The sequence below is a fragment of the Chiloscyllium plagiosum genome, unplaced genomic scaffold (assembly GCF_037043375.1).
Source record: "Chiloscyllium plagiosum isolate Xiang-an unplaced genomic scaffold, Cpla_swu_hap1 HiC_scaffold_11, whole genome shotgun sequence".
Lineage (NCBI taxonomy): Eukaryota > Metazoa > Chordata > Chondrichthyes > Orectolobiformes > Hemiscylliidae > Chiloscyllium > Chiloscyllium plagiosum.
The window spans coordinates 17,359,437-17,379,686 of NW_028270149.1; the positions used below are offsets into that span (position 1 = coordinate 17,359,437).

Sequence of the window (20,250 nt, forward strand, 5' to 3'; positions counted from 1 at the left end):
CAAAGTAGCAGAGAGATCCACAAAACATTTGCAGACAAATAAGTTTCTTTATTGCAACAGTACTTCTTTAAATATACAGGATTTCTACATTTTCACCACTCTTTCACAGAATCAGAAGTGTTGTCTCTGAGCAAAAATAACTACGTTAAGCTGTGCCTACGTAAAAAAAACACAATTTTTTGTCTAAGATCTATTTTGTTCCGCCATTGAAAATGGAAGTAGAATTGGGAATTGTTTTCTCCTAAGTTGAAAAGGCAGATTTTCATCTGATGAGCTCAATATATTTTGAGGAAAATCCTGCTATTTCCTTGAAATCTGCCTGTTATAATTAAAACCTCAACCATCAAAAAAAAGCTTAATTACCAATTATATTGCCTGACAAAGTCCTTGTTCAGGGTTCAGGTTTTGTTGTGACTTTGTAATTGCTCCATTCTTGGGTTACTGTGGTAGTAAATGCACTGGAGTGCATAGGAATGCTAAGAACTGTCACCACCATCTTAATCTATAGAATCAAAGCCAAAGTATTCTTTTAATTCAGATGACAGTTTTTCCAAAAACGTTTCATTCAAATATAGTGAATTTAATTTTTGGCACAATTTAGCAGCCTTTTATTTAACAAGGTGAACCAATAATCAATCACTCTGCCATTTTGTTGTATTTAAATATTTCTGTCATCTCATCCACACCATTCCATCAATCACATCCCCTCTCTTGTGGGAGCAATCTCTGTCTGGGCACCTTTATTGTTCAGCTCTCCATTCAGTGTTTCCCACTAACCCCTTACCTCCACCATCAAACCTTGACAGCCTGCACACATGCCCTGTGGTCCTCTGAGGGCACTGCATGTGCTAGACACCACCCACCAAATAAACCAGCTATCAGTCCAGTCCCTTAAGCTGACAAAACTAGTCTTAACAAATTTTAAAAATTTAAATAAAGATGGGGCTTTTTTTTTTCAGCAATATGATTAATTTTGTTCCTATGTTAAGGGTGTGATATCACTTCTGAAGATACAAGTTAAACTGTTCACTACGGAGTGCCAATGTGTCGCTGTGTTCAGATAATAATTATTAACACTTGCCTTTATATAGCGTCTTTCATATCTTTGCAATGTCTCAAAGCACTTTACAGCCAATAAAATAAATTGGAAGAATTGTCACTGTCACAGCATAGTCAACTAAAGAGCCAGTATGCATATAGCAAGCTCCTACACACAACAACGGATCTGTTTGAGTGATGCACACTCAGCAATTAACATTGGCCAGGACATTGGGGCAAACGCTCTTGCTCTTCAGAAAGTGCTATTGAATATTTTACATCAACCTGAGAGCGCAGATAGGGCCTTATAGTCTATACTAAAGTGCAATGCATTAGGCAAACACCTTCTACATACATGCCGAATATTCACCAAAGTAAAATGCAATATGCTTTTGCTTGTAAATTAATATAGGACATGCTGTAGTTTAAAGAATTGTTTATCTACTTCAGACATTTGTACATCGGTAGCAATATTGGCAGTGGGACTGTTACAGTTCTTTGACAGAAAACACAGGCAGAAGGTGAAAAGCCGTACCACTACAGAAAGGTCAAAATTAACACTTGGAATTGCTACAGAACATGAGGAGGCTTTACCATTCCAGACGATAGTCACTTATAGTATTTGCTAATCTGAGGGCAATCCAGATAAGGGCCACTACCAAGTTATGTTCAGCATTAGGTTTCTAGGTTCAGCTAAAACTTAAAACGATCAGTTTTAAACACTTAAAGCATGTGCTCAGCACACTCCCACCAAAACTCCAAAGTAAGGATTGAAATTCAGCTTTAGCCTATCCAAAGCCAAACCTAGGAAATTCATCCCAAACACATTAACTCTCCAAAGACATGGCCAGAAGATGAACTCTCTGATCCTTTCAGGTAACACTAGTAAAGGCCATTTGATTGGAAAGCGATAGACAACTTCGGGTCAATGGTTAAAACACACAATGCCTCAGTTTGAAAAATGTCTTTATGTACTGGAAAAAACACACAAATCCTGTCAGAAAAATCATGAAAATTATGTGAGTAATGATTGAGTCCTGCATTTTTGTAAAAATAGAAGGGCTGCATCTGTGAAATACTGTTTCATTTGATGAATGATTGGAAAATGTAAAAAGCATAATACGGTACTTTTAATCTGATGCTCAAATTCTACAACAAAGGTACAAGGGACACTTTCCTCTTTTGTACAAATGAAAGGCCTTACTGGTTTCAAGAAATTTTCAGTTTCTCATCTTATGATCTCTGCAAAGCTTGTTTTGTGAAATTTCTGTTCTCTTCACTCTTGGAAATAAATTGAGTTGTCTGGTTATGTTACAGCACTCCTGGCACTAACAGGCTGGATTGTTTGATGTCAGAATTCCCCTTCAGCATGGAAACATGTATGACCCCTTTCCCTGACACAGAAAATGCCCCCACACTTGAAAGGCAGATGAAGTTGGGAGGAAAAATTTCACTAACTATGTTATGTTCCGGGTTCAATGACATTTCAGCTTTGTGCGTCTCATGGATGAGAATATCGCTGCCAAGTTCGTTAAACACAAAATCCTCAAATCTAAGAATACACTTTTTCCCAAGATTTCAGAAATCCACAAGGGAAGCTTCTGGAAGGTGGTGACATTTATTTGCAATGATGAATTTAATGATGGGGATACAGCCATTTACAGGCACTATATAAAAATATACAGATTCTATAAAGGAGAAGAAGTTAAAATAGAAATAGTGAAGTTGCCTACAAAAGATAAAACCCAAACTGTTTTCTTTGGATTGTGATAGGATATCCACCTACCAACCCCAAGTCACATGTTCGAGTCGATTATAGCCAATAAAGTGTTTTTCATTGTGGGAGGGGCAGGAGTGAAAGTTGGGTCATTTGCTCAACAGCAGACTACAATGAAAACTTGGCACTCCGGTTCTTTGCCTGGGCTGATCCATCAGATACTGTCTGCCTTCTCCCCCAAACCCTCTGCCCTCCCTCCTCCCCAGCTCTTTCTGGCTAATTCATGGATTGGCACCAAAGTTTAGGCCAGTTTTACAGTGGCACTCACATTTACCCTTCTGCCAAAAGGTCTCAGCATCAGAACAAAGCAACCGCGCAACAAAGATATCCCCGCACAGGTTTACAAAACCCTAAAGTACGCTGCGATAAAATTGCACACCTGCGCACATGTACACACAGAATCATCTGTATTTACAGCTTTCATATACATGCTGCAGTCATAACCTCAGTGACTCAGTCATCAAGGAAGCATGGTAGGGAGAACGGTTGACAAATTCACACTGTTGTCTGTACGGGTGACACTGAATGGGTGGGTGACGCTCTTTCAGAGGAAGATGACACTGCCATGTTGCTGACCTCACGCTGAAGCTCCTCAACCTTCTTCTGCAGCTCGGCCCGGATGCCAAGAAGCTCTTTGTAACTCTGGTGGATTGGTACCTGTCACAGAAAAGCACAAGGAGACAGTCACCCAAGCCAATTCCAACACGCTCTGTGAAAAGCTCTGCAAAAGCTCACGAGCCGTGCTGGCTCAGTGTTCTGAAACAGCGATGGGCCCTGTATTTTTAAAACGGAGCACAAGTTGCTAATAACAGCCGAGAGGCAAATAGCAGGTGGAGGCTTTCCCAAAGTGGGAAGCGTGGTTGTGGTTATTTGTGGCGATCAGAGAAACAATTCTGAACAACTGAGTGGAAGCATTTGGAAAAATCTGCTTCGAGGATTAACTGGTGAAGCCTGGATGCATCATTTTAAATTGGCAATTTTCCAACAGCTACAGTTCACTGAGGAAAATGGGGTTCGAAACTGAAATGATGATTAAAAACAGATGCACCAATCAACCATGGAAACTAAATGATTTCAGTTCAAATGCACCAATGGAACAATATTACAATGTTCCTTATTTGCAGGATGCAGTGATGCTGATGACCACAGCACAGGCCACAATATTTCCTTGAAAGACTAGTGCACGAAATCTAAAAATCTACTGCGAGAAACGTGTCCTGACAAACTCTGTCAAAAGCACCATAATTCCTGTTATTACAGAGGAGTAAGCCATTCCGATTAGTCTCTATTCTCTCCTCACAGCCCTGCAACTTTCTCTCCTGCAAATATATATCCAGTTACACATAACTGATGATGCTGGAAATCAGAAGCAAAAAGAGAAATTCCCGGAAAATAACAGCAGGTCTGGCAGTGTCTGTGGAAAGAAAGCAGAGTTAACGTTTCAGGTCCAGTTGACCCTTCGGAATGGTGGCTGGTGCTCTGAAGAAGGCTCACCAAACCCGAACCTTAACTCTGCTTTCTCTCCACAGATCCTGCCTGACCCGCTACGTTTTTCCTGCAATTTCCAATTTTGTATACCCAGTTCCCTTTCAAATTGTACAAATCAATCTGCTGCCAACACCACATTTTCAGACAACTCCAGATAAATAACAACTCGAGTGTAGTGGAAATGCACCTTAATTTAGCCAGCTCAAAACACTAACTCCCTCCAACCCTGTTGTTCAAGACCAGTATTTTTGTGAAGTTGTTACCGTCAAATAAAATTGAAAATTATTAAACTCACTACAATTGGACCTTGTATGTTCATGGTTCTGATTAACATTTGCCTGATCTTCAGCTACTAACGTAGAGGAGGTATATTGACACACAGTTTCTTTTTGTACTTGCATTGTGGACTCACTTGCTAGTCCAGTATATATTGACCGTCGCTAACTTCCCTCGAGAGGATGGTGACGGGCTACCTTCTTGTACTGCCAAAGTCAGTGGGGACACACTGGTGTGTAAGAAACATACTCCAGAGGAATACAGCCCTGTGACACTGAAGGAACAGCAGTATGGTTTCAAGTCAGGATGGTGTGAGCCTTGGAGGGGAATGTGCAGTGAGTGATGAGACCATTCTGAACTTCTTCCTTCTTGAAAGGCTAGCCAATCACCATGCACCAATATATAAACAAACCTGGTCAGTTCTGGAGAAACCTCATGAAAATCGCATCATTCATCCTACATTGTAGGGAAGATGGTGGAGAGCACCCTTCACTGTAGCTGCTTCCTGAGCGTCTCTTGACAGACACAAGACACAAACATTCAATTCTCTGACTATCCCAGAACCCATCACGTTCGGTTGTACTGTGTTGCCTAGCATTCGGATCAATTACAAAACCACCATCGCTTATTGGAAAGGAATGGAATTTAGTAACTGGTTTTAGAACATATTACCCAAAACTATAATCCGGGTGGATCAGATAGGAGGAATTTTTTATGGGAAGTGCCAATTAGTTAAAAACTTGCGGAACTTGAGGTACAAATTCAGGCCAGCACATGACCTGGAAGTTGCCAAGTTTTCCATTTTAATTTCCACCAAATTTCTGCTCCATTGCGACACCTGCAGCAATTTCTCGCGGAGTTACGCAGGATAGATGGTGGTGGTGAGGATGGGGCGGGTGGGAGATAGAGACAGATAGAGACATGCAGCCTGAAGGTGACACTTGCTTAACTCCACACGTCACTCAGCAATTCTGGGTTACAGCAAGTGGCTGGACAGTGAGTCAATCATTCCTGGAGAGGTCAATTTGTTACCCTATCATTAACTGTGCTGCCCAGTACATAAATAAGATGATGCTGGAGAAACGTCACAGGTCTGGCAGCATCTGTGGAGAAAGGAATGGAGTTTACATATCAAGTCCACTAAGATTTCTTCAGAGTTCCCTTGCCATGTGAATGAAACCACAGCACCACTTGTCAGCAAAGGTGGTCCCTGTCCCTTTCGCTATTCCAATGGCCTCCTGGGGTGCACAGAGATTATAGAGGCTAGAAATTCTGAACCCAGATGTGTGACTCCAGACCAGATTTCCAAAGAAAAGACGAAAATGGACTTGAAAGTTTAACTTTTTTCCTCTCCATGGATGGCTGCCAGAGCTTCGTCAGCATTTGGTGTTGTTATTGCAGCTCTCCGGTCTCCACTTTTATGTTATTGCTTCGTAGGTTAGTTCATCAATGCAGCTCTGAGCAGACAGGCTTCCAGCTTGTACCCCCCTCCCCTCCTACACCTCCCTAAGCAACAGAAGTTGGCATCTTTGCAATTCTGAAACCCTTCTACTCTCACTGCCCCTGCACAGACACCTACCTTCTTCCCCAATATGATAATCACTCTAAGCCCCCAGGACACGGAACAAAGTCAGGACCAGATCAATGTAAAATGATCTACTCACCTACATATGAATGCCATAAGAGTTTAGTGATGATACTGTAGGAAAATCTGGGTGGAACAATTTTGAATCTTGGCGAGTGAGATCTGTCATCCAGGTCCTTCATAAGGTCTCAATGTGTAATATATCAATGTAAGCTGCTACTAGTTGCAAAAATGCAATAAAGAATATCTGGTTTGATGGCAGCCTCTTCTAGTTAGACCAGGAAGTGGTTTCTCTCTCACACACCAGACCAGCTGGGCCCTGCAGATCCCTACACTTCGAGAGGATAGTGGCAGCAAACTCACTCCATGGTTCGACTGCAGATACAAGACATTGCATTTCAATTTGGCTGCCTCTTATAACACTTTTATCTCCATATAATTCTGATAAATTCCACTCGAAATCTCTCCTCTATCATGGATTTTTTTAAAAAAAAGCTAAGTCTCAGATAAACTTCCTCTAACATCGCAAATTTTACAACACAAGAAGCCTTGCTTTTCCTGGGCAAGTGGTATCATCGCTAAACTATTAATCTAGAGACTCAGATAATGTGCTGGAGACAATAGGTGCAGGAGTAGGCCATTCTGCCCTTCGAGCCTGCACCACCATTCAATATGATCATGGCTGATCATCCTTAATCAGTATCCTGTTCCTGCCTTATTTCCAAAACCCTTGATTCCACTATCCTTGAGAGCTCTATCCAACTCTTTCTTAAATGAATCCAGAGACTGGGCCTCCACTGCCCTCTGGGGCAGAGCATTCCACACAGCCATCACTCTCTGGGTGAAGAAGTTTCTCCTCATCTCTGTCCTAAATTGTCTACCCCGTATTTTTAAGCTGTGTCCTCTGGTTCGGCACTCACCCATCAGCGGAAACATGTTTCCTGCCTCTAGAATGTCCAATCCTTTAATAATCTTATATGTCTCAATTAGATCCCCTCTCAGTATTCTATACAAGTCCAGTCGCTCCAATCTTTCAGCGTAAGGTAGTGCCACCAATCCAGGAATTGACCTTGTGAACCTACGCTGCACTCCCTCAATAGCCAGAATGTCTTTCCTCAAATTTGGAGACCAGAACTGCACACAATACTCCAGGTATGGTCTCACCAGGACCCTGTACAGCTGCAGAAGAACCTCTTTGCTTCTATACTCAATCCCTCTTGTTATGAAGCTGAAAATGTGTTGCTGGAAAAGCGCAGCAGGTCAGGCAGCATCCAAGGAACAGGAGAATCGACGTTTCGGGCATAAGCCCTTCTTCAGGAATGAGGAAAGTGTGTCCAGCAGGCTAAGATAAAAGGTAGGGAGGAAGGACTTTGGAAATGCGATAGGTGGAGGGAGGTCAAGGTGAGGGTGATAGGCCGGAGTGGGGTGGGGGCGGAGAGGTCAGGAAGATGATTGCAGGTTAGGAAGGCGGTGCTGAGTTCGAGGATTTGACTGAGACAAGGTGGGGGGAGGGGAAATGAGGAAACTGGAGAAATCTGAGTTCATCCCTTGTAGTTGGAGGGTTCCCAGGCAGAAGATGAGGCGCTCTTCCTCCAACCGTCGTGTTGCCATGGTCTGGCGATGGAGGAGTCCAAGGACCTGCATGTCATTGGGAGTGGGAGGGGAGTTAAAGTGTTGGGCTATGGGGTGGTTGGGTTGGGCTGGTTGGTCCGGGTGTCCCAGAGGTGTTCTCTGAAATGTTCCGCAAGTAGGCGGCCTGTCTCCCCAATATAGAGGAGGCCACATCGGGTGCAGCGGATGCAATAGATGATGTGTGTGGAGGTGCAGGTGAATTTGTGGCGGATATGGAAGTGTCCCTTGGGGCCTTGGAGGGAAGTAAGGGGGGAGGTGTGGGCGCAAGTTTCTTGGAGGAAAGTAAGGGGGGAGGTGCCCACACCTCCCCCCTTACTTCCCTCCAAGGCTCCAAGGGACACTTCCATATCCGCCACAAATTCACCTGCACCTCCACACACATAATCTATTGCATCCGCTGCACCCGATGTGGCCTCTTTATTGGGGAGACAGGCCGCCTACTTGCGGAACGTTTCAGAGAACACCTCTGGGACACCTGGACCAACCAACCCAACCACCCCGTAGCCCAACACTTTAACTCCCCCTCCCACTCCACCAAGGACATGCAGGTCCTTGGACTCCTCCATCGCCAGACCATGGCAACATGACGGTTGGAGCAAGAGCGCCTCATCTTCTGCCTGGGAACCCTCCAACCACAAGGGATGAACTCAGATTTCTCCAGTTTCCTCATTTCCCCTCCCTCCACCTTGTCTCAGTCAAATCCCTCGAACTCAGCACCGCCTTCCTAACCTGCAATCATCTTCCTGACCTCTCCGCCGCCACCCCACTCCGGCCTATCACCCTCACCTTGACCTCCCTCCACCTTTCGCATTTCCAAAGCCCCTCCCCCAAGTCCCTCCTCCCTAACTTTTATCTTAGCCTGCTGGGCACACTTTCCTCATTCCTGAAGAAGGGCTTATGCCCGAAACGTCGATTCTCCTGTTCCTTGGATGCTGCCTGACCTGCTGCGCTTTTCCATCAACACATCTTCAGCTCTGATCTCCAGCATCTGCAGCCCTCACTTTCTCCCCTCTTGTTATGAAGGCCAGCATACTATTAGCCTTCTTCACTACCTGCTGTACCTGCATGCTTACCTTCATTGACTGGTGTACAAGAACACCCAGATCTCTTTGTACTGACCCTTTACCTAAATTGATTCCATTTAGGTAGTAATCTGCCTTCCTGTTCTTGCAACCAAAGTGGATAACCATACATTTATCCACATTAAACTGCATCTGCCATGCATCTGACCACTCACCTAACCTGTCCAGGTCACCCTGTAATCTTCTAACATCCTCCTCACATTTCACCCTGCCACCCAGCTTAGTATCATCAGTAAATTTGCTAATGTTATTACTAATACCATCTTCAATCTCATTAATATATATTGTAAAAAGCTGCGGTCCCAGCACTGATCCCTGCAGTACCCCATTGGTCACTGCCTGCCATTCCGAAATGGAGCCGTTTATCACTACTCTTTGTTTCCTGTCAGCCAACCAACTTTCAATCCAAGTTAGTACTTTGCCCCCAGTACCATGCGACCTAATTTTGCTCACTAACCTCCTATGTGGGACTTTATCAAAAGCTTTCTGAAAGTCCAGGTACACTACATCTACTGGATCTCCCTCGTCTATCTTCAGAGTTACATTCTCAAAAAATTCCAGAAGATTAGACAAGCAAGATTTCCCATTCATAAATCCATGCTGACTCTGACCTATCCTGTTACTACTATCCGGATGTGTCGTAATTTCATCCTCTATAATAGACTCCAGCATCTTTCCCACCACTGAGGTCAGACTAACTGGTCTATAATTTCCTGCTTTCTCTCTCCCACCTTTCTTAAAAAGTGGTACAACATTAGCCACCCTCCAATCCGCAGGAACTTCTCCCGAATCTATCGAACTCTGGAAAATAATCACCAACGCATTCACGATTTCTCAAGCCACCTCCTTTAGTACCCTAGGATGTAAACCATCAGGCCCCGGGGACTTATCAACCTTCAGACCTAACAGTCTCTCCAACACCAATTCCTGGCAAATATAAATTCCCTTCAGTTCAGGTCCTTCAGCCACTGTTACCTCAGGGAGATTGCTTGTGTCTTCCCCAGTGAACACAGATCTGAAGTACCAATTCAATTCTTCTGCCATTTCTTTGTTCCCTGTAATATATTCCCCTGTTTCTGTCTTCAAGGGCCCAATTTTAGTCTTGCCTTTCACACACCTAAAAAAGCTTTTACTATCCTCCTTTATCGTTTTGGCCAGTTTACCTTCGTATCTCATTTTTTCTCTGCGTATTTCCTTCTTAGTAACCCTCTGTTGTTCTTTAAAAGCTTCCCAGTCCTCCATTTTCCCACTCATCTTTGCTATGCTATACATTTTCTCTTTTAATTTTATATGTTTCTTAACTTCCCTCATCAGCCACGGCCACCCATGCCTCCTCCTAGGATCTTTCTTCCTTTTTGGAATGAACTGATCCTTCATCTTCTACATTATACACAGAAATATCTGCCATTGTTCCTCCACTGTCATCCCTGCTAAGGTATTGCACCATTGAACTTTGGCCAGCTCCTCCCTCATAGCTCCATAGTTCCCTTTATTCAACAGAAATATTGTCACTTCCGATTGTACCCTCTCCCTCTCAAATTGCAGATTGAAGCTTATTGTATTATGGTCACTACCTCCTAATGGCTCCTTCACTTCGAGGTCCCTGACCAATTCTGGTTCGTTGCACAATACCAGATCCAGAATTGCCTTCTCCCTGGTCGGCTCCAGCACCAGCTGTTCTAAGAATCCATCTCGGAGGCACTCCACAAAGTCTCTTTTTTGAGGTCCAATACCATCCTGATTCTCCCAGTCTACCTGCATGTTGAAAATCCCCATAACAACTGTAGTAACATCTTTGCGACATGCCAATTTCAGCTCTTGATCTTCAACTTACATCCGACATTCAGACTACTGTTTGAGGGCCTGTAGATAACTCCCAAGAGGGTCTTTTTACCCTTAGAATTTCTCAGCTCTATCCATACTGACTCTACATCCCCTGATTCTAGGTCCCCCCACGCAAGAGACTGAATATCATCCCTTACCAACAGGGCCACCCCACTCCCTCTGCCCGTCAGTCTGTCCTTACGATAGCACGTATAAGTCTTGAATATTCATTTCCCAGGCCCTTTCCACTTGAAGCCATGTCTCAGTTATCCCCACAATATCATATCTGCCAATTTCCAAAAGAGCCTCAAGCTCATCCATCTTATTTCTAATGCTTCGTGCATTCATATATAGTATTTTTAATTTGTTACTGCCCTCACCCTTCCCATCAACTCCTATTTCACTCAACTTTACAGCATGATCCCTTTCTGAGTTTTCTGCTTCATTAATACAGTTGTCTTTCTTGACTTCCCTTGTTCTAACTTTCCCTTCAATTTCCTTCTTAAACATCCAATTTGTCCCCTCCCTCCCGCTACTTAGTTTAAACGTAGCTGTGTTGCAGTAGCAAACCTGCCTGCCAGAATGCTGGTCCCCAACCTATTAAGGTGACCCATGTTCAAATCCTGCCATGGCAGATGTTGGAATGTGAATTCAAGAAAAATCTGGAATTTAAAGTCTAATGATAACCATGAATCCATTGGTGATTGTCAGAAAAAACCCACCTGGTTCACTAATGCTCATGACCGTCATGACTATGACCATCACCAATAAGAGACAATCTAACCACTGTCCTTTCACATTCAATGGTGTTACTATCACTGAATCCCCGATTATCAACATCCTTGGGGTTACCATTGACCAGTAGCTCAACAGGACTCACCACATAAACACAGCAGCTACAAAAGCAGGTCAAGAGTTTCTGTGGCAAGTAACTCACCTCCTGATCCACAAAGCCTGTCCACCATCTACAAAGGACATGTCAGGAGTGTGATGGAATAATCCGTGCTTGCCTGGATGGGTGCTGCTCCAACAAAACTAAAGAAACTTGACACCATTCAGGACAAAACAGCCCGACTGATAGGCACTACATCCACAAGCATCCACTCCCCCCAACATTGTCGCTCAGTAGCAGCAGTGTGTACTATCCACAAAATGCAAGGCAGAAATTCACGAAAGATCCTCAAACAGTACCTTCCAAACCCATGACCACTTCCATCTAGCACAGGGGCAGCAGATACAAGGGAACGCACCACCTTCAAGATCCACTCTAAGCCACACACCATCCTGACTTGGAAATATATCACCGTTCCCTCACTGTCGCTGGGTCAAGATCCTGGAATTCCCTCCCTTAAGGGCATTGTGGGTCAACCTAGAGCAGGTTCACTGCAGTGATTCAAGAAGGCAGCTCACCACCTTCTCAAAGGCAACTAGGGATGGGCAATAAATGCTGGCCCAGCCAGCGACGCACACATCTGCAAAAAATGAGTTTTTACAAAATGTCCTTTAGGGAAGGAAACCACCATCCTTACCTGGTCTGGCCTACATATGACTCCAGGACCACAGCAATGTGGTTGACTCTTAATGGTCCTCTGGACAATTCGAGATGGACAGAAAATGCTGACCTAGCCAGTGACGGCCTTAATCATATCCCACCACGAGTGAATAAAGAAACATCATTCTGAGTAGTGTTTAAGTAGTCCTTCATATCCACTCCTACTGGAAAGATGGCACTTGGAAACAGTCACAGGCACCACTATTAGAAATTAAAAATCACACATCAGGTTATAGTTCAACAGGTTTATTTGGAAGCACTAGCTTTGAGTGCTGCTCCTTCATCAGGTGGTTGACACCTGATGAAGTTAGTGCTTCCAAATAAACCTGTTGGACTATAATTTGGTGTTGTGATTTTTAACTATGTACATCATAACCACTGTTAGAAGCAGGGCTCTGCAAATAACCGGAACATTGATTTCCTATCTCCCTTCTCACTGAAAGAGTAACGCCAACAGCGTGGGTTCAATTCCCTAACACCAGCTAAAATTACCATGAGGAAGTCTCCTTCTCCCCTTGCCTAAGGCACGGTGACCCTCGTGTTAAACCACCACCAGCCGTCTCTCTACTGACAAAGAGCTGCCCTATGGTCTGTAAGACTATGGCAACATCTTCTCAAGTAGGTCATATTGAGTCAGTGAACCCTGATGCATCTGGTCTGACACAACTCATTAAAGATGATTTGGAAATGCGGTATTTGACTGGGGTGTACAAAGTTAAAAATCACACTATAAATTCTGTCTTACAATTGTGTACTCAACAACCATCTGATGAAGGAGCAGCACTCTGAAAGCTAGTGCTTCCAAATAAATCTGTTGAACTATAACCTGGTGTTGTGTGATTTTTAACATTAAAGATGAACCATTGCCACTGTCATATGTTCAAAGACTTTCAGCATGTGAAGTATCTACAATGGAAAGTCCCAGGTTGTGTAGCTGCTGTCAGTCAGTCTGAATGTATTTGAGGAGTCTAGTTTCATGCATGCAGATGAAGCGGTGATTGACTCATAAACTAAGGTGCACATATTCAACAGCTGAATACATATAAACTGCATTTCTATGCACTTAAAAGTGATGAAAACTTCTTGGACAATTTAATCGATGGCTGTAAAAGAAAAGGCACTTGCAGCAGTGATTACCAACTGTGATCGCATGAAAACCAACAAATAAATATAAAAAGACAGTAATTTTAACGTCAGTTTTCTTTACTGCAATGCAATTATCTAAAGACTGACTGCGTGAAAGAAGATAGTGCAAATGGATATTTAACTTGAGAAGTTGTTGTTTATCAGGCCTGTATCACTAAATCACTTTGCCATAAAGAGTTTGTTATTTTTAAAAACATTTCCAAAATTAAGCAATTAAAAAATTACAAGATGATGACCTGATGCTCCAGGATCAGCCTGGTTATTTACTCGTATTTTAATGAGGCTGATGTCAGCATTCAGTAACCTTTGAAGTTCTCTCTGAACTGAGCCTCTGAATAAGTTATTGTCTAAAAACAAACATGAACTTGGGAGAGCTGTAAAAGGATCTGTCTGGCCCCGGTACACACTGCTGCATACTGAACAGCAATAATGTCAACCCTTTAAACTCCATGTCGTCACCATGAGGCCGAAAGCAACCTCTGTACTAATCAGCAAAGCTGGCAAACAACAGTGACATTAATCACGTTAGTGGCTTGTTTACAAAACTGGATAGAAATTCATAGAAACTTCAACCCAGAAACTGATCACAAGACAAGCAGTAGCCCAGCCAACATGGTGGCTCATGCTGGTCAGCACTGCTGCCTCACAACACCAGGGTCCCAGGTTCGATTCCAGCCTTGGTAGACTGTGTGGAGTTTGCACATTCTTCCCATGTCTGCGTGTGTTTCCTCCGGGTACTCCGATATCCTTCCACAGTCCAAAGAATTGCAGGTTAAGTGGACTGACCAATGTTAAATTGTCTATAGTGTCCAGGGATGTGCAGGCTAGGTCGGTTAGCCATAGGAAATGTGGGGTTATGGGGATAGGGTAGGGGGTTGGTTTAGGGTGGGATGCTCTCTGGAAGGTCAATGAAGACTCAATGGGCTGAATAGCCTCTTCCACACTCCAGGGATTTGATTCAGTTTTATGAAATAGGCCTTTCAGCCTAATAAGTCTGTTTTGACATTCAATGAGATCATGGGGCTGATCTGATAATCCCCAGGTAGTTTATGGTTGCATTTTAAAGTCTGTGCAAGAAGGAAGGACTGGGGAGAGTACAGTCATTTCTTTGACAGCGTGATAGTCGTGTTCCTGTGCAACCCTACACTACACAAGAATCACGCAATGCAAATAGCACTTAAAGTGTTGGTGATCGAATTGCGTTACAGCCAACATACATTTTAAAAGTTTGTGATTTAGAAACAATGGCCCCTATTTATCAATCGTGTTACAGCCAATTCATGTTGACGAAACGCGCACCATACCAAAACAACCGGTACCATCTTCTGAGGCAGTCCCCTAATGAATGAAAGGCACCCTCCAAAGTTACCAGCTTGCTTCATTCCCACACTTTAAAAACTTGCCCTCAACACTCACTCATGTATCCATGCCAACCACCTTGTGGCAACACTGGGGTCAACTGAGCTCTGACTTCTCCAAACTGTCTACATCACTAAAATATTCTCAGAAACCTGCTCTCCTGCTTTTCCAAAGTGACCACACTCTTCGTGAAATGCTATGCCTAGAATTGAACAGGAGGTTTTTGTTCTCTAACTTAAACAGTCTCGGATCCAATGTGCCTATCAACTACTTTCTGAACCTGTCCTGCCACCAAAAACAACTTGTGTGCAAAACTCTCCAAGTTGTTCTGCTCCTGTACCCCATTTACAGTTGCATCCTTTATTTTATTTGATATTGCCTTCTCTCATTGTTGTTTCTATAAGACTGTTTTGTTAAGACTGATCTATATTAAGTTTCATCAGTCCTATTATCTGCCTCTTCCACCAGCCTGCCTCTCACCTCTTAAAGTCTATTATTATTCTCCTTACAGTTCACAGTCCTCCCCAGTTTCGGGGGCTCGATAAATTTTGAATTTGCACTCTGTATCAAGAAAAGCAGTGGTCCTAATACAGGTCCCTGGAGAAGGTCACAGTACATCTCTCTGCAGTCTGAAGAGCTCCTCTGTTTCCTGTCACTGAGCTGACCGGTCATTCTGCAACCAACCCATTTATTCCATTTTATCAAGCCTGTGACCTGGCACTTAACCAAACACACATCAATTACGTGATCCTCATCAAAAAAACTCAGTCACGTTTGCTCTTCCTTAATGCTGTTCCCAGATTACCACTTCGAAAAGCTCTGACACTAGCCACTTGGGGTGCTATTTTTAATGTCACCTATTCCTGAACCCCTACATTTCTCTGTTCCCCCCGACATCATACAGCTTTCTCCCACTGAATGGAAAATATTTTCTTTTAAAAATCTAAATCCACCACATCACATCTACTTGTATTGAATCATTACTCAGTCCTTTGCTCATTTCATTGGCTGATCAATATCCCCTGTCAGTTAGTCCTCAGGATTGCTATCTTTAATATTTGTTCATTGTGTGGGTGTCACTGGCTGGGCCAGCCTTCATTGCCCATCTCTAAATGCCTTGAAGAAGGTAGTAATGAGTTGCTTTTATAAATCACTGATGTTCATGTGTTATAGATATACCAACAGCACTGTTAGGTAGGGAGCTCCAGGATTTTGACCCAGTGACAGTGAAGGAAAGGGAGATATATTCCCAGTCAGGATGGTAAATGGTTTGGAGAGGACCTTGCAGTTGATGGGGTTCCCATGTATTTGCTGCCCTTGCCCACCTATTGGTTAGAAGTTACAGGTTTAGAAGGTGATGTTGAAGAAGGCTTGGTGAGTAACTGCAGTGCATCTTGAAGATGGTGCACGCTGCTACCACTGTACGTCAGTGGTGAAGACAGTAAATGTTGAAGGTACTGAATGGGATACCAATCCATCAAGCTTCCTGAGTGTTATTGGATCTGCACAGTGGGGAGTATTCCATCACACTCCAGACTGTGTCTTGTAAATGGTGGACAAGAATTACGGAGGCAGAAGGCGTGTTACTCTCTTAAGAAAGTGCTTAGAAATGAGATGCACTATTAACAACCCTTTTCAATAGTTCGAGTAATTCCAAAGTGCACAATATCGCTTTGTTAGCGTAACAATATGGAGCAGATGCCAGACTACATTGTAAAGTTGGACTATATTACGGCTAAACTGAAATCAGCTTCAATGGTGCCCAAGAGATATAAATGAATATAATCCCCAAAACCAAATGTAAAACAGAAACAATTCTCAGCAGGTTTTGTCGCCAACTGCTGTGGAAAACTATTTCTCAGTTTCTCTCTTAGCCGGACCGCCTGATGTGTCTCTTGCATTTTATATTTTTATTTCAAATTTCCAATAACCACAGCAGTTACTGTACCTTTGATGATTTAACTTAAATCCCCAGCTGCAAATATTGAGATAAAGCAAATAACTCTACATTGAAGAGTGACTGAAAACACCACAATAAAGAGAGTCTGCCTGAAAATATTGTTATGGCAGTCAAGAGAGCACTCTTTTGGATAGTAACAGGGTATGGGGAAAAGGCTGGAGATTGGCAACTGATGCAGGCACGAATGTCTTTTTTTGCACTGTAATAATTCTGCAATTCTGAGGTGCTCATATACTGGTATTCCTAGTTATTTCTGTTGTTTTCACTGGCACTTTTAACTGGTGCCAGGCAATTCCCTTTCTTTTACAACTGGAACTGGTTAATGATGGCCACCTCATCTGGCAAGTTGGTTTCTGCAGCTTGCTTCAATTGGCCAGTTAACTATTTCCTTCTGTTAATGACACTAGCCTTTTATGCCATTCAGTGTGTCTGTATAGCCTTCAGCCAGGAATTACTACAGGCAGTTCCAGTAATGGCGTAGTGGCGTTCCAGTGAAACCTCGCTTACTGGAAATAAGGGGCCGATGGGAAAAGTGGAGCTAGGGGCAGATCAGCAAAAAATATCACTCATGATCACTCAAATATAGCCCCCAAAAGTCTAACGCAAAGTCAAGCACAGCCTGAATGAAGGTTGAAATCATATTTATTAACTAAACAAAAGTAAATTTAACACAGTACACTTGAAAAATGCAAACAAAAGTTGCTCTCTGTACAATACCTCTCAGGAAAGCTGCTCTGTTGGCAGCTGACATCACGCGTGCACAGAACAGCACAGAGATTTTAGCGGGGACATCAGCACATGCGCAGAATGAAGCACGTGAACTGATCGCCGCTGGAATCGCGCTATTGCAAATGGAGGTAAAATGTTCTCAAAAGTACTGTTATCTAATTCTTCAGCAACATTATGGCCAAATCGTGCTGCTGAAACGTGCACTTCCTGTATTGGAGAATGGAGCAGTGAGCAAATGATGATCAGCGGTGAGGACCCCTTTCAGGCAGTATGATGCAGTGACACTGTCCCTAACTCTGAGCCAGGAGACCTGGGTTCAAGTCCGACCTGCTCCCGAGATATGTATAACCAGGCTGCTTAGAAATATATTCAGGTAAAAGTGATGTTGGAGATTAGAATCGAGAATGCGGTGCTGTCCTGCCTTTTCCCCATATCCCTATACACCATTACTATCCAAAAAAGCACCGTCCAGTGCTCTCTTGACTGCCATAACAATATTTTCAGGCAGACTCTCTTTATTGTGGTCCTTTCAGTCATTCTTCAATGTAGAGTTATTTGCTTTATCTCACCACCCCCTCGGCTCACAGCCTCATTCCTGATGAAGGGGTTTTGCCCGAAACATCGATTCTCCTGGTCTTTGGATGCTACCTGACCTGCTGTGCTTTTCCAGCACCTGAAATAGGCTGCTCAGTGGCTCAGCGGTTAGCACTGCTGCCTCACAACGTCAGGGACTAGGTTTTGATTCCCGCCTCGGGTGACTGTCTGTGTGGAGTTTGCACATTCTCCCCATGTCTGTGTGGGTTTCCTCCGGGTACTCTGGCTTCCTCCCACAATCCAGAAGATGTGCAGGTTAGGTGAGTTGGCCATGCTAAATTGCCCATAGTGTTAGGACCATCAGTCAGGGAATGTAGAGTAGGGGAATGGGTCTGGGTGGGTTACTCTTTGGAGGGCTCATGTGGACTTGGTGGACTGAAGGGCCTATTTCCATCCTGCAGGGAATCTACTCTAATCACACTCTCAACTAGAAAATATTCAGCCAGTGCTGAACACAGAACAGAAAGTTTCTGCATGGACAACAGAAAGCAGATTAAACTCCAAGACAGATCAATCAAAGAAATGGAAAAGCAAAGAGAAGGAAGAAGAAAATAAGTAAAGATAAATATATATTCTTAAAAACATGAGGAAAGTAATCAGTAAAGTAGAAGAAAAGTAGGTGAAAAAGATTTTAATACAAACAGTAATCAATTGAGAGTTCAGGATACATTATAACTATTACTTTCTCCAATACATAAGATGGACCAAGGTAAAGCTGATCTCTGACAAAAGATCATCGAGTGGAAATGTTAATTCAGTTTCTCACTCCACAGATACTGACTGATCTGTGGAGTATTGCCAATGTTTTATGATTTTAAATTAACACTGTCCTACTTGATGGCACATGGCACAGATCTGGGAGTACATATCTAGAGATGACATTTCAAACCCAGAGAGGAATGCTAATGCTGTTGGGCTTTAATATTCCCACTCAGACAGTAGCACGTGCTAAGAGTTATTTATACAGAATAAAATATTGTCACCAGTAAGGATTATCATTTCATGTCATTTGGAACTTGAGAATAAGGAACTAAAGGGTTAACTGATTACTAATAGCCTGAATTGCAGCATGTTACCCACACCTAGAAAACACTTGTCTGTACATAGCTAATATTCAGTACATTTGTGACAGCAATATATCATCCCACTCCTTTGGCCATTTGCAAACAGTTTCTACTGCACTTACATTAACAATCAAGACAGTTCTCACAGCATATGTGACTTGCCCAGTGCAAACATATTAAGAGGGGAGTAATGTTAGGGCTATTAACTGAACTTGAACATGTCATTCCAGAAATAATCTGTTTAGTAAACATCACTTTTTATACTGGCTTTTTGGACAGGGGAGGCCATAATTCTCACCTCAAGGGTTAAATAGTGTGTGTGCATCTTTGTCAGAAATTACAATACAGAATCCTAAAATAGGTTTACCGCTACAAATACTTGGAATCTAGTATTGCAGTGAGGCACGGCAATTATTCAAAGAATGCATCTGTGAAAACAATTCTGGATGGTTAATCTGGAGAGAGACCAGTGATAAGCTTTGGACAGTGTGTTGGTCCACTGAGACGTCATGTACAGTATTGAATGTCATTCAGTGTTTGGACAGTCAGCCATGGGAGTGGAACACATACACGTCTATGAAAACCTACATCTTATAAAAGGCCTCAGCTATTGGCGCTGGGCATTGTACATCAGACAGTGCCTTCCAAAACCATGACTACTCCCAGCTAGAAGGACAAGGTGAACAGCAACATGGGAACACCACCATCTCCAAATTCACCTCCAAGCCCATTCACCATCCTGGAAATATGTTGCCATTCCTTCACTGTCGCTGGGTCAAAATCCTGGAATCCCCTTCCTAGGAACATTGTGGGTCAACCCACAGCAATGGTTCAGGAAAGCAGCTCACCACCACCTTCTCATAGACAACTAGGGACAGACAATAAATGCTGGCCCAGCCGGCAACACCCCCGTCCCACAAATGAACGAATAAAAACAAAAAGTCATTGGATCCTTTTCCACAACCTACGGTGTAATATGTTCTACAATTATAGCCCATAAATCTTACATTCCCCGTAGGTCAACCATGAATTTCATGAAAGAGAAATAATTGGGCAGGGAGTTATCCTATTGGTTTGTCAAATTGCGAGCTGGTACCGAAAGGGACAGAGAATACCTGGACGTGAGGATGCCAATTCACAGGTG

At 43.2% G+C, this 20,250-nt stretch overlaps 1 protein-coding gene across 4 annotated transcripts in view; it reads right to left on the reverse strand.

Moving 5' to 3' along the window:
- Positions 1 to 27: 27 nt before the first annotated feature.
- The window catches only part of LOC122557418 (phosphatidylinositol-3-phosphate phosphatase MTMR1), a 96,216-nt gene continuing 75,993 nt past the window's right edge, over positions 28 to 20,250 (reverse strand). For all 4 annotated transcript variants that reach the window (XM_043705114.2, XM_043705116.2, XM_043705117.2 and 1 more), the window contains one exon: positions 28 to 3,472. In XM_043705114.2, coding sequence (XP_043561049.1) covers positions 3,311 to 3,472 — 162 coding nt within the window. In that variant the 3' untranslated portion in view covers positions 28 to 3,310. The remainder of the gene's footprint in view (positions 3,473 to 20,250) is intronic.